Here is a 15,174-nt window from a genome sequence, read left to right as displayed (position 1 = left end):
GGTGTTTTCTCCTCTGCACCATGTTCTCATACACTGCCTTCCCTTCCCCCCTCTGCTGTACTGGTTCATCGAGGGGTCGTATTAATTTTTGAGCCTTTAAATGGGGTCGCAATGGGAAAACATTTGGCAAACACTGTTCTAAAGCAGTGTAAAAGATACACTAAATGAAAGAAACATAGGCATGAAACAATACTGAGACCTAGTGTGAAATAGAACAATAACAACAGTGAAGATGAGGTGAGGTTTATAGAGAAACTTGTATAGGGAACCCTGTCTAAAAGGTGGTTCAGTCTTAATGTGATTTTTCATAATATTTTTAAACCAAGTGACATTTATATTAAATTGGCGATAACTGATAGGAAGTGGTAACATGATAATTGTTATCAAACTAGTAATCCAGAAGCTCAACGAATGTTCTTGAGGCAGAGTTCAAAGCCTGCCACTGGAAATTGAGCAATTTAAATTCAATCAAATAAAATTTGGAATTGAGAAAAAAAAAATTGGTGTTAGTAATGGGAACCATAAAACTACAGCAATGTCCTAAAACCTATTTGGTTCACCCTTTAGGGAAGAAAGTCTAAAAATAAGTTTTTAAAAAATTAATCACAAATTGGATTATATGGTTTTCGTATTTGGTGATGTCACGAAAATTTGGTGGTTTGGGAGTAGTGGGGTTGGGGATAATAGGTGGCCAATTCTGGATGAATAACACAAACTACCAGCAACAACCTGCATTTCTAAAGAACATTTTTTGCAGGAGATGTTGATCACTTTTCTGTTCAGGAGTAAATACATGTCTGTTGAGTGTGTGCCCAAAATCCTTACAAGTAGGGAGAATTGGGACGAAAGCCCAAAGATATGTCAAGGGGAAGGTTTTTGAAACCACAGCAGATGAAAGCAGAGTGTTCAAGGAATAGGTAATTTGATCATTTCTGGGGCTGAACTGTACCCTGCCCAGACAGAATGGAATTTGCAGAGTTGCGTTGTTGCCTAGGCAATCTGATGGATAGGTACATTCTTAACTCCTGGCCGAATTCCAAATTGGCTCATTCTTGTGTTGTTGGAGTGATTTGGGCTATTTGGGCTCCAAATAGAGATTGCTCGTGGGCATGTTGTTGAGATCTATGAATTCACAATACATTATTTTAAGATGGTTTCAGCTAGTCTCCTGAAACATTTAGTTACTGGTCTGTATAAGGTTATCTAAAAGTATTGCTCACAAAGAAACTAGAAGTCATTTCAAACTACTGTTGATCCATTCTGAAATACTGAAACATATCACCAATGCCAAATACAATTTGTTAATATTTTGAACAGTCTTGCCGTGTTGTTATGGAAAGGAACTAGATACAATTATTATTCTTTGGCTCAAATCCGATATTAATATTTACTCACATTTATGGTAGTACCTTTATTGAAACAAAAGAGAGAAAGCACATTAAGCTTTTACAAAGCAGATTATTAAACTTGACTGCAATATTATAATCATAAATTCCTGCATTGCCAAATGAAAACAAAATGGAACAGTTTTTTTGAGTTCTTAAATTTTCTTCAACATATGTTGGATGCTGTACTGCGTGTGGGTAGTTCTCTACTCTTAAATCATACAAGTTTGCAAACACAAAGGTTTTTTGTACAATTTGCTATAAAAGCAAAATGTTTTCCTTACTTTGCTTTAAAATTCTTCCATCATTCCCCTCCCATCACAAAACCCTTTCTTCGTTAAATCATCTTGCATGCAGTACCAGTTTTTGTGTAAGTGCTTTGGTTCCAAGCCTCTGCAACATATTGTTGCAGCCACTAAGAAGTGCACAAAGTGTCCTCTTAATTTTTTCACAACCCCTTTGTTTCCTGGCCAGCCTTCCTCCTAGTAGTTAACCCAATTTGTGAAATGGTAGGCATATCCCTGCCATTCTTGATTTTAAAATTTGCTAAACTACCAAGCAATCAAAGAGCTTAAAACCTAATCATTTTAGTCCCCAGAATGTCTTATATTAATATTCCAGCTTGTCCTTTTAATGAGACAGGATGTTAGATTCTTTTACTTCATGTTGATGACTTGTTCTAAACAGGAGATGTTATTTTATTATTTCCCCATCATGTTTACTTGCTTCCAGTTATTTCCCAACAATAGAACAATTTATTATGGTCATTTAATCAGAAACAAAAACAGAAATTGCTGGAAAAATTCAGCACATCTGGCAGCCATCTGTGAAGAAACATCAGAGTAAACGTTTCTGGTCCGGTGATCCTTCTTCAGAACTGACAGACTTGCAGCATCCGCAGTTCTTTTGGTTTTTATGATCATTTAACCATTTTGTAGGAAAGGTATGTTCCTTATGTACCAGATATGGTACTTTGCATCTGTCATGTAGGAAAAATCTGTTGTAATTTATTTCTTTCCCACAGCTAAGCAATTAGCGTATCAAAACATTTGATTCCCAGTATGTTCTTATGCTTCTGTGATTCACAAAATATTCTGTGCTACTCACAGGCAGTTAAAGCAGACAATAAATAACTGCTTGGTGTCTCCTCTCCATTATGCTGTGTAGCATCCTACCGCTTTAATGGCCTGGGGCCAAAATTGGCAATCTGAGTGGAACATTGGCTGAAATGTCAGTGAACGCAGAGGTGTACCCTCAGTTGTGAATCATAGAGGCCATCCTCTTGACAGTTAACCAGCTGAAGAAAATTAGTTGTCCATTAGCAGTGTTATTGTGTGTTCATTTGCAAGATGTTTTGCAAAGAGTGATACAGCTGAGGCAAGACTCCTGGCTGTGACAAAAATATCACTAAAATAATCATTAAAATTGACGTGCAAAAACAAATTATGACAACATTTTGTCATGAGTGTTGTCTATTCTAAAGCATCTGATTTGTAATAGGATTTTGCAAATATATGTTGTAATATCCATAAATAGAAATGTTCGTTCACTGTGACTTACTGAATAATTTCAGGACAGTATTTCAATGTGCAATTCCAGCTTTCAGCATAACAAGGCCAATAAACCTTTGTGCCTATGTTGACGCATTGAAAGAGCTCCCTGATGAGCCATCTCTCCTCTTTCCTCGTAGTCCTGCACTTCCTGTTCAATTAATATATCCAATTGACTTTTGAAAATTAAATCTGCTCCACATTTCATAAAGACAATGCATTCCAAACCACATGAAAGGTATCTTTGTCATTGTCAGTCACACAAGTACGCACTCAAGAAACACATGTTAATCAATTTTGGAAATTTCTATTTTTCTTTTTGTCTTCTGGAAAATTGACTATATAAAATATCTTGCCACTTGTATTTCAACAGAATTGCTAATGCTTCACTGGTGCCAGGAGATCTGATGAAAGAAAATACTGATGAGGTACTGCAGGATGAACAGCTTAGTGATGGCGAGAATGTTGTTCCAGGCATCATTAGTCCTGAAAGAATGGCAGAAATGCAAGAAGCCCATAACCCTCAAGTTCCTTATGTTGGGGAGAAGGATGTTTGGGAAGAAATGGACATTAATAGAAACAAAATGAAGATGACTGGCTGTAAGGTAAATTGGGTTTCACCGTCTCAGACGAGGGTGGTAGAGATGATAGGAAATTGTAGCGATCATAATATTTTTGAAATATATTCATGTTTGCCACTTTTATGAAAAGATATATGAAGCTCTGTTCTTATATGGAAATGACCCTAATATAGCCTTCCATTTTTCCCACCATTGACAGAGAGCCATTCTACTTTTTAAGTTACAAGGTATCATTTTATCAGTGCAGGTATGCTATCTGGTATATACAAATATATTATCTATTATCTAGATATTTTCAAGGGCAAGCAAGAATAAAACCTTGTACAGATGATGCAAAGTAGTGATTTAAGCTATTATTAAATTGGACTTAGATTATTTTGTTTGTTGATTTTTAGTGTTCCCTGAATGGTACTGTTTATGGCTTTGTTATTGTTATGAAGTTGAAGCCATGTATTGTACCTTTTAAGAGAGAGTGAAGACGGTTTTGGTAGTGAAAGTTTGCAGACAACTGTCATGTGACATGTTTCCAGAATGTACTGGAAAATTGAAAATGTGTAACATTTGACTGTAAACTAGATGCCTCAATTATTTTAACCACCATTTGAATTTAACTAATCAGTTTAAATTATCCCCCAGGATGCTAAAACCCAATCAAATTTGAATTTTACTGTTTTAACAACATTGAACCAATGAGGCGATCCGATGTTTGGGGTATAAATAAACCAGCGTTTTGAGAGTTAGCCAGAGAGAGAGTGACAACCTGCCATCTAGAAAGAGAGAGAGTGCCATCCAAAACACACTCTATCAAAGGTATCTTTTTCATGTGCAACATCTTTGCAGCAAAAGACCAAAGATGACCCAGGGAGATCTGCAGCAGAAGAAGACCAAGACCGACAGAGGATGACAGCCGCTCTCTGGTTTTGAAAATTTAATGTAGTTTTAATAGGGGCTTGTATTGGATCAGTATATTGTTATAGAGTGAGAGATGGCTAACAGACATTCAAGGGAAAGGAGGTTTAGAGTTGTAAATAGTTGTTGTTTAATGTTCACTTTTAGAGTTAAAGAATAAAATTGATATTTTTCTTGAAATAGTGGAATTTGGGGCGTTCTCTGTCTCTCATACTTTAACAGTTTACGGAGCGAGGTGAGCTTTTCTGTGTGTTTGGTTTAATTAGCAGAAGGGTTCACCGCCATGTTGTAACATTATTATGCAATCTAGTGAGTGTGTCTGCATGAGAGCAATCTTCCTCTCCCATCTACTCATTTACAGATTGCACACCAACAAAGCAGACTGGTCCTTACACGGACAACTAAACAACTAACTGGATGAGGAGGACACTCCACAAATATCCTCCTCATCATTGTCAGCTTGCGCACAAGCTCAGCATATCAATTCAAAAGAAATATTTGCAACCATCTTCAACTAGAAGTGTTGACTTGATAATCTGCCATTGAGGTCTCCAGCACCATGGATAGTAGCCTTTAGCCAATTTGAAGTGACTCTACATGATATCAAGAAAGGCTTTAAGATGCAAAGTACCACAAAGGCTGTGGGCCCTGACAACATTTCAGCATTAGTACTGAGGGCTTATACTCCAGAATTGACTGTGCCCCTAGCTAGACAGTCCCAGTACAGCAATAACATTTTCAGCTACCTAACAATATGGAAAATTGCACAGGTATGTCTTGTACACAAAAAACAGGACAATTGAACCCAGCCAATTACAACTCACTTAGAGTGCTGTCAGTCATCAGTAAATTGATAAAAGGTATCCTTGACAAATGGCACCACTTGGCAACAGTCTGCTTAATTTGGTTTCTGATGTAATCATAGCCTTTGTCTAAACATGGGTAAAAGGGCTTAAATCAGGGGTGAGGTGAAATGACTGTCTTTGAACTCAAAGCAGCATTTAACTGAATATGGAATCAAGGAGGGCTGTCAAAACTGGAGTCACTGAGAATCAAGAGGATAACTTTCCACTGGTTGGAATTATTAGCACAAAGTGGTGGTTGTTGTTGGAGGTCAAATGTCATATCCTGAGACATTGCTACAGAAGAACTCAGGATATTATCCTTGATATAATCATCTTCAGCTACCTCATGAAGAACAGAAAGTAGAGATGTTTACTGATGATTGCACAGTGTTTAACACTGATAATAACTCATCTGGTACTGATGCAGTCTGCGTTCATATGTAGCCAGGCTTGGACAATGCTCATGAGTGTGCACTGCTAAGCTACAGTTATGCGGCTTGACACTTCAGTGTTGCCAATGACCATCTCTGACAAGAGGTAATCTAACCATCTCCCTTCGATATTCAATAAAATTATAATCACATAATTCAGGACTATCAGCATCCAGGATTTTACTATTGACCAAAAGCTAAACTGGGCCAGCTGGATAAGTACTGTGGCTGAAAGAGCAGTCCAGAGCCTGGGAATTGTGCAGTGAATAACTCACCTCCTGACTCTCCAAAGCCTGTTCACCATCAACAAGGCATATGTCAGGAGTGTGACTAAGTACTCTGGCTTGACAGAATGAGTGCTGCTCCAACACAGGATCAGTGCGGTGACTCAACATTGATGTGTACCCCAGTATTTGGGTGAGCGGACTGAAGATATGAATGCTAAGTTTATTGATGACACAAAGACAGGTTGGAGGAGAACATCAGGGAGGCTTAAAAAGGGATATGGATAATTTAATCAGTGGGAAAATGTGAAATTGTCCACTTTGGCAGGAAAAATAATAAAAAGCTTATTATTTATATGCGAGGTTGAAGAACTCTTGAAATGTAGAGGGCTTTTTTTGATTAGATTAGATTATTTACAGATTAGATTAGATTACTTACAGTGTGGAAATGACCTTGTGTTCGAAATGCCTCAAAAGATTAATATGCGGGTGTAGTAATGAGGAAAGCGAACAAAATGTCCTGGTTTTGAGAAGAATTGAATACAAAAGTAGGTAGATTATGCTTCATTTATATGGAGCACTGCTGAGACTGCATTTGGAGTTCTATGTACAGTATTGATTTCCTTATTTAGGGAAGGATTGCCGTAAGTCCAGAGAAGGTTTACTCAGTTAATATCTATAACGGGCAGATGTGTTATGAAGAAGGTTTGGACAGGCTAGCTAGGTTTTTTTAGAAATCTAGTCAGGATGAGTGAACAATAAGTTTGAAATGGTGCATAGCCTAAAATCCAATACAGTAAAGATAGTGTTTCACTAAAGAAAGAGAATCCATTGTTTTGCAGTTGTCTAACACCCTATGGTCTTGCATGTGATGGAGGTAGGAAGGGAGCTAGAAACAAATACAGGTATCTGGTGGAAAAACTGCACAATACGGAATAAAGGGGTCAAATGGCATTAAGGATACTTTCACTATTTTTACATGTGACTTTTAAAAATTGTTTATTTGTATTGGCTTTGCATCTTAATTATAGAAATGTCTCAAGTTCTGGAATCACTAGCAATTTTTAGAACCTAATTACTGACTCTAACTCATTTGTGCCATGTGGAGCTCATGATGTAATGGTTCGAATATAATTTTGTTGAATTATATTTCAATTGTATGGTGTAATTCAGGTTATTGCTGGACAGTAATTGGTCATTTGTTTCAGGTACTAATCAAATTAGAATTGAACTGTTTGTAGATACAAGATAAGTCTCCATTAGTTTCTGTGGAAAACGTTCTCTGTTTTAGTGTATGTTTTGGTAACTACTATATCTGCTTTTCCAGAAGCAGTTTCTGTCTTGTAAGAACGGGATTCAACATTTGTGTACAAACATTTTTGAGTGACATCTGTATGATGACTTTGGGAAGCCATGGAAATTAACTGTACTAAGAACAATTTTCTGTTAAATGTGAAATAATTTCTAACAGATCATTCTATTTAGAGTCCGCAAAGAGAGCAATGTCAGAATAGTATTCCTTGTCCTTTTGGTCAGGATTTTGTCGTAACATGACCACTTTTGTGTACCAAGGTAATGAATGATCCTTTACCAATGGATTCTTCATGGGTTTGCTTGTGGTAAATTACAGGATGTATTGATCAATGCAATGTAACATACAATAAAGCATCAGGGATTATGGTGAATGAAGTTATGCTCTTATGAGTGTTGGGCCATGACTTTTAGTGGTAACACATTGAGCACCAAGACAGAAGGCTCTGAATTCAAGTTCCCCCTGCTAGACTTGAGTCCAAAATGTGGGTTGTCCACTACAACAGTCTTAAAGCAGTGCTGTAGTACTGCAAAATCGTTTTTCAAATGAAGTCCATGTTTGCGCAAATAGATGCAAAAGATTTATGGCATTATTTGAGCACAAGTGAGAGTTATGATTGTCTTTATCAATATCTATCCTTCTATCAGAGCCACTAAAGGCGATTAGTTGAGAATGATTTATCTTCCTTGATTTTGTATTCTGTGCCTTACTTAATAAAGCCTGTGATCCTGTATGCTTTATTTACAACTTTTTCAAACTGTTCTGTTATCTTCATTTATCTGTGCACATGTGCAACCAGGTCCTTCTGCTCCGCTGACTTTTAGAATTTTATCCTTTATTTTGTATTATCTTTCCATATTCTTCCTACCAAAATGTATCACTTCACACTTCTGTGTTGAATTTAATCTGCTACCTTTCTGCCTATTCCATCAACTTGCTTATATCCTTGTTGAAGCTGCACACTAGCCTCCTCACAGTTCACAATAATTTCAAATTTTTTTGTCATCACAAGTTTTGAAATTGTATCCTATAAACCAAGGTTCCTAGTATTTATTCAGGGATACAACAGTTTGAGCATTAATCACTGGGGAATTCTATTATAACCTCTTGTAAATACCCAATTAATGGTCCATGTGTTCTAGTTCCTAATGAAGGGTTTTTTGCCCAAAACGTCGATTTTCCTGCTCCTCGGCTGCTCCCTGACCAGCTGTGCTTTTCCAGCACCACAGACTCAACTCTAATCTCCAGCAACTGCAGTCCTCACTTTTTCCTGTGGGAGACTTTAAGATTCATAATCTGAGAGTCAGGTGTCATCCATTTAAGACGGACGAAATACCTCCTCATCTGTCTGAGGGTAGAACATCTGTGGAATTCTTTACCGCAGAGAGCTGTTGAGGCTGAATTGGTAAGTGCATTCAAGCCTGAGATAAACTGAGTTTTAATCAGTATGGGAATCGAACGTTGTGGTGAAAAGATAGGTAAGTAGAGTCAAAGTTTTTTTTAGATCAGCCATGATCTTACTGAATGATAGAGCAGACTTGATGGGTGGAATGGTCTGCTCCTTATTTGTTATAGTATTTGCAAATGTTTGGAGGAATGAAAGATGATTTGATTGAAGCATATGAGATGCTGACAGGTTGCCTGTGTTTCCTCTTGTGGGAAATTTTACATCTAAAGGGCCACTATTTTAAAAAATAAAGGCTTTCCCATTTCGGCCAGAGGTGAGCAGAATACAGAATTTCTTTCTCTGGGGGCTATGAGTCTTTGGAGTGCTTCCGTGAAAACAGTATTCTTGAATCTCTCTAATGAAGATGTAGATTGATGCTTGATGGACAAGGAGGTGAAATGTTATTGGGGTTAGCCAAAAATCAGGAATGTGGAGTAGTCTGATCAACCATGATCTTAGTGAATGGTGAAGCAAGCTTGATGGACTGAGTGACCTACTCCTACTCTGAATTCATCCATGTATAAGATTCCAATCAAATGGCCAATTGTGCTATTGTCTCTATTATTTCATAAATTATAACTTTGTTCACAAGTTGGTGCAGCACTTTAAGGTGTGTGTTGCATTTAATAATCAGCATGAAGAATACTGGCTAAATATACCAGCCTGCTCGAAAGCCCTATGTTGAGCCCAGTGTTTCAGTCCATTACAACAACTTGTCAGCAATAAGTAAATTTGCTTATCTTGGGAGCACACACTATGTTAACAAATAAATATTTTCATGAATTGCCAAAGCGAGCATAGCCTTTCACAGACTGAGTGCCATCTGGGAGCAAGGAGGAGCACATCAGCCCATCAAACTGAAAGTCTAGAGCAAATGTCCTGCCCATTTTGATCAATGCACGGGAGTCTTGGCATGACACTGGTGCAGAGTCAAGAGGATCAATTACATTCACTTCAGCTGCCTTTAGAAGCTTCTGAAAATTGCAGACACTGACGTACTCAGCTCAACTGAGCTGGTTTGCAAATGTTCATACCATAGCAAGCCAATCACAACTGAGTTGGGTTGGCCATGTAGCCAGAATGCCTGATACTTGGTCACCAAAAGGCACCTTCCAGTGTCTGGAGTAAATGCTCGTGGTGGTCAGAGGATGTGCTACAGGGACACCCCAAAGAATTCATTTAGGATTTTGATATCTCCTTAGATGCCTAGAAGAAGTTCACCCAAGGCGATTACACCACAGTGCAAGACAGATGATGTGAAGAGAGAAAATCCTGAGCCAATAATTTGTCCAAATTAATAACTCAGTTAGTCTGCAGTATCTTACTCTATCTGCAGTGAACTTACCAAGGATAGATCTCCTTAATAGTAACCTACGACCCATTGGATACCAGCTAAATACCTCAGAAGATGAACATAAATACCTCAAAGGACAAATGAGAGACATCTCATCACACCATCAATGCATTCGGTAACTTCATCAAAAAATTGAATCAGTTTAGTTAAGCAGAATCTGCTTTTAACATCAATAATAAAAGGTCTAAGGTCACAGAAAAGATAGCAAGAGTCTGGTAATTAAGTCCATCACAACATCGCCAGCTGTCTAAATGAGCTATCCATATTTTCCCTTTCACAAAAGAGCTTCCCATATTCTGTCCTTGGCCTCTGCAATCAATAATTCAAAATTGATACCCTGTGTTTCTTTCTCGTTCTCTCACTTTTTTATAGTTTAAATCATAGACCTCCACTACTGCAAAATTCGAAGTGCATGTCACAACTATATGTTATATCGCATTTGGAGTATTATGTGCAGTTTTGGTCACCACACTACCAGAAGGACGTGGAGGCTTTGGAGAGAGTGCAGGGAACATTCACCAGGATATTACGTGGTCTTGAGGGAATTGACTAAGAGGAAAGGTTAAAAGGCCAAGGGTTGTTTCCACTGTAAAGATGGCAGCTGATAGTCAGAAGCTGTTTCCCAGGGTTGAAGTTTCAATTGCAAGGAGGCACAGTTTAAGGTGAGAGGGAGAAAGGTTTAAGGGTCAAGTGCGAGGGAGGTTTTTCACACAGAGGGTGGTAGGAGTCTGGAATGCACTGCCAGAAGAGATGGTGGGAGCAGGCACGTTGGCAACATTTAAGAGGCATCTGGATGGTTACATGAATAGGGAGGGAATACAGGGATATAGACCGAATAAGTGCAGAAGGTTAATTTTTTTCAGTTCAGTTTAGAGCATGATGATCGGCACAGGCTTAGGGGCTGAAGGGCCTGTTCCTATGCTGTACTTCTCTTTGTTCATTGTTCTTTGACTCGTTCAGTCTCTGTAACCACCTGAACCATGTGTTCACTGCGGTCTTTCAAACAGCCTGTGAATCCTTCCCAAATACATCGCACTTTAAGAACAGGAAGATACAATAGTTGTGGTAAACCAGAGGCTTAATAAAATATTGCTTGATAACCTTTTGTTATAAAACAGCATTTTCTATGATTTCCCTGTGATTAATTCCAAAAGAGAATTTCAGTCAATATGAGCGGCACGGTGGCACAGTGGTTAGCCGGGTTCAATTCCCGCCTCAGGCAACTGTCTGTGTGGAGTTTGCACATTCTCCCCATGTCTGCGTGGGTTTCCTCCGGGTGCTCCGGTTTCCTCCCACAGTCCAAAAATGTGCAGGGTAGGTGAATTGGCCATGCTAAATTGCCCGTAGTGTTAGGTGAAGGGGTAAAGGTAGGGGTTGCTCTTTGGAGGGTCGGTGTGGACTTGTTGGGCCGAAGGGCCTGTTTCCACACTGTAAGTAATCTAATCTAAAAATCTAATCTAAAGGCATTGTGAGGAAAGTTGTTTGATGTGAATGACTTTACTCATTATCAAACATAGAATAATACAGAGCAGCATAGGTCCTTCGGCCCTCGATGTTGCGCCGACCTGTGAGCTAATCTAAGCCCATCACCCCACACTATCCCCGTCATCATCCATATGCTTATTCAAAGACTGTTTAAATGCCCCTAATGTGGCTGAGTTAACTACATTGGCAGGCAGGGCATTCCACGCCCTTACCACTCTCTGCGTAAAGAACCTGCCTCTGACATCTGTCTTAAATCTATCACCCCTCAATTTGCAGCTATGCTCCCTCTTACAAGCCGACGTCATCATCCTAAGAAAACTACTGTCACTGTCCACCCTATCTAATCCTCTGATCAGCTTGCATGTCTCTATTAAATCCCCTCTTAGCCACCTTCTCTCTAAGTCTCTCAGACTTTCCTCATAAGACCTTCCCTCCAGATCAGGCAGCATCCTGGTAAATCTCCTGTGCACATTTTCCAATGCTTCCACATCCTTCCTGGAATGGGGTGACCAGAACTGTACACAATATTCCAAGTGTGGCTGCACTGGCGTTTTGTACAATTGCAACATGACATCACTGCTCTGGAACTCAATCCCTCTATCAGTAAAACCTAACACACCATATGCTTTCTTAATAGCACTATCAACTTGGGTGGCAACTTTTAGAGATCAATGTACATGGACACCAAGATTGCTCTGCACATCCACACTACCAACAATTTTTCCAATGATCTAGTATTCTGCCTTCCTGTTATTCTTCCCAAAGTGAATCACCTCCCATTTAGCTGCATTGAACTCCATTTGCCACCTCTCAGCCCAATTCTGCAGTTTATCCAAGTCCCCCTGCAACATTCTTGCACACTCTCCACCACTCCACTGACTTCAGTGTCATCTGCAAACTTACTTACCCATCCACCTATGCCTGTGTCTTACTCATTTATAAAAATGACAAACAGCAGGGTCTGAAAACAGATTCTTGTGGCATACCACTAGGAACCAGACGCCAGGCTGAATATTTTTCAACAACCACTACTCGCTGTCTTATTACAGAAAGCCCAGTTTCTAATCCAAATGGCTAAATCACCCTAAAATCCCATGTCTTTGTATTATCTCCAAAAGTCTACCATGTGGAACCTTATCAAAGGCTTTACTGAAGTCCATATACACACGTCAACTTCCCTACCCTCATCCACATGCTTGGTCACCTTCTAAAAAAACTCAGGTTTGTGAGACACGACCTGCCCTTAACGATACCATGTTGACTATCTCTAATCAAATTGCTGCTTGCTAGATGAATATAAATCCTATCTCTTGTAATCCTTTCCAAAACTCTTCCTACAACAAATGTAAGGCTCGCTGGTCTATAATTATCTGGTACATTTCTACTGCCCTTCTTGAACAAGGGCACAGCATTTGCCATCCACCATTCCTCTGGTACTAAACCTGTAGACGATGACAACTCAAAGATCAAGGCCAAAGGTTCTGCCATTTCCTCCCTAGCTTCCCAGAAAGTCCTCAGACAAATCCCACCTGGCCCAGGGGACTTATCTACTTTCACACCTTCTAGAATTGATAACACCTCCTCGTTACTAACCTCAATCCTTTCTAGTCCAATAGCCCGTATCTCAGTCTTCTCCTGTACAACATTCTTTTCCTGAGTGAAAACAGATGCGAAATATTTGCTAAGCACCTCTCCGATCTCCAGACACAACTTCTCACAACTGTCTTTGACTGGTCCTATTCCTACCCTCGTCATCCTTTTATTCCTCACATACCTATAGAAAGCTTTGAGTTCCCCTTTATTCTAGAGTCCCCTCATGCCACCTCCTTGCTCTTATTAACTCTCTTTAAATCCTTCCTAGCTAATCTGTAACTCTCTATCGCCTCATCTGAACCATCTTGTCTCAACGTCACATAAGCCTCCCTCTTCATCTTAACATGAGATACAATTCCTTTAGTAATCCACGGTTCCCTTACCTTATCCCTGTCTCCCTGCCTGACAGGGACATACCTATCAAGGACATGCAATCAACATTTTGATTGTCCCCATCCCCTGCATTTTGCTACCCCATTCTATGCCTCCTAAGTCTTGCCTAATCAAATTATAAATACCCTTTCCCCATCTATAACTGTTGCCCTGTGGCATGTACCTATCCCTTTCCATTGCTAAACTAAATGTAACTGCATTATGGTCACTCTGTCCAAAGTGCTCACCTACCACTAAAGCAAATGCCTGGCATGGTTCATTACCAAGTACCAGATCCAGTGTGGCTTCCCCTCTTGTTGGCTCTTCAACATACTGTGTCAGGAAGCCCTCCTGCGCACATTGGACAAAAACTGATCCATCTGACATATTAGAGTTATTGCATTTCCAGTCAATGTTGGGGAAGTTAAAGACCCCCTAATGACCACCTTGTTCCTTTCACTCTTACCCAGAATCATTTTGCCGATCCTTTCCTCCACATCCCTGGAACTCTGCGGAAACCTATTAAAAAACAAACCCCAGCAATGTGATCTCTCTTCTGTTTCTAACCTCAGCCCATACTACCTTAGTAGACGAGTCCTCGTCAAAAGATCTTTCAGCCACCGTTATACCATCCTTGACTAACAAAGTCACACCTACTGTTGTATCACCTTCCCTGATCTTAATGAAAGATCTAAACCCTGGAACTTGCATCATCCGTTCCTGACCCTGCTTTATCCATGTCTCCGAAATGGCCACAACGTTGAAGTTCCAGGTACCTATCCACGCTGCAAGCTCACCTACCTTATTCCAGATACTCCTGACATTGAAGTAGACTTCAAACCAGCTTGCTGTCTGCCAGTATGCTCCTGTGACCGTGAAATCCTGTCCATGTCCTCCCTGTGCACTCGAACTATACCACAAGTTCCCATTCCCCTGCTGAGCTAGTTTAAACCCACTCGCATAGCACTAGCAAATTTCCCACCCAGGATATTAGTATCCCTCTGGTTCAAGTGAAGACCGTCCTGTTTGTAGAGGCCCCACCTTCCCTCGAATGAGCTCCAATTATCCATATTTCTGGAACATTGCTCACCCTGCACTGCCATCCATGCTCGTCCCCTTATCAGAAAGTACAAAAGAAGAGAAGCTTGCCTGATGTGACTGACTTACTTCAACTATTAGTTAATGAAAAGAAATACATCTACTTTAACTGAAAGGCAGGTATTATGTTTTCATTTGGTCTAATTTGAGGAACCCCATTGGCAAACTGAGCATTAAGTAATTGCTCAAGACATAAGTTGTTCTCTTCACTATCCTTCATTAACCAACTTAAATTTGTGATTGACGAAGATGATTTTTATGAATATGGGTCATGTTGCTAAACTTTTAATTTTGTTATAATTTTAGCTGTAATACCTGTACTTAAAATATAACTGTTTATTCCTTAATAAAAGAAACAGTTTTGCTTTAGTAGCATTTCTAACATAGTGACATAAGTGGCTTTTGGCTTCATCTAACACAGATTTATCGCTGATTCTCCAAAAGACTGAATTTCAGATCAATTATGCATATTAGAAAATATTCATGCTTTTTTAATTGAATGAATATTTTGTTTTAATGGATGAATTTTAATTTAAATTTGCATCCAGCTGAGTTGCATTGAGGCTAAAACTGCAGTTTAAGAATAAT

General features: G+C 39.3%; 1 protein-coding gene across 2 annotated transcripts in view; it reads left to right on the top strand.

Annotated features, from left to right (window-relative positions):
• Positions 1–15,174, top strand: part of LOC122553898 (tau-tubulin kinase 2-like) — a 308,413-nt gene that overhangs the window by 209,189 nt on the left and 84,050 nt on the right. For both annotated transcript variants that reach the window (XM_043698390.1, XM_043698389.1), the window contains exon 11: positions 3,309–3,540. In XM_043698390.1, coding sequence (XP_043554325.1) covers positions 3,309–3,540 — 232 coding nt within the window. The remainder of the gene's footprint in view (positions 1–3,308; positions 3,541–15,174) is intronic.

This window comes from Chiloscyllium plagiosum, chromosome 10 (assembly GCF_004010195.1).
Source record: "Chiloscyllium plagiosum isolate BGI_BamShark_2017 chromosome 10, ASM401019v2, whole genome shotgun sequence".
In the NCBI taxonomy this organism is placed as follows: Eukaryota; Metazoa; Chordata; class Chondrichthyes; order Orectolobiformes; family Hemiscylliidae; genus Chiloscyllium; species Chiloscyllium plagiosum.
The sequence above is the reverse complement of the archived record's forward strand: the minus strand, read 5'-3'. Positions and strand labels throughout refer to the sequence as shown.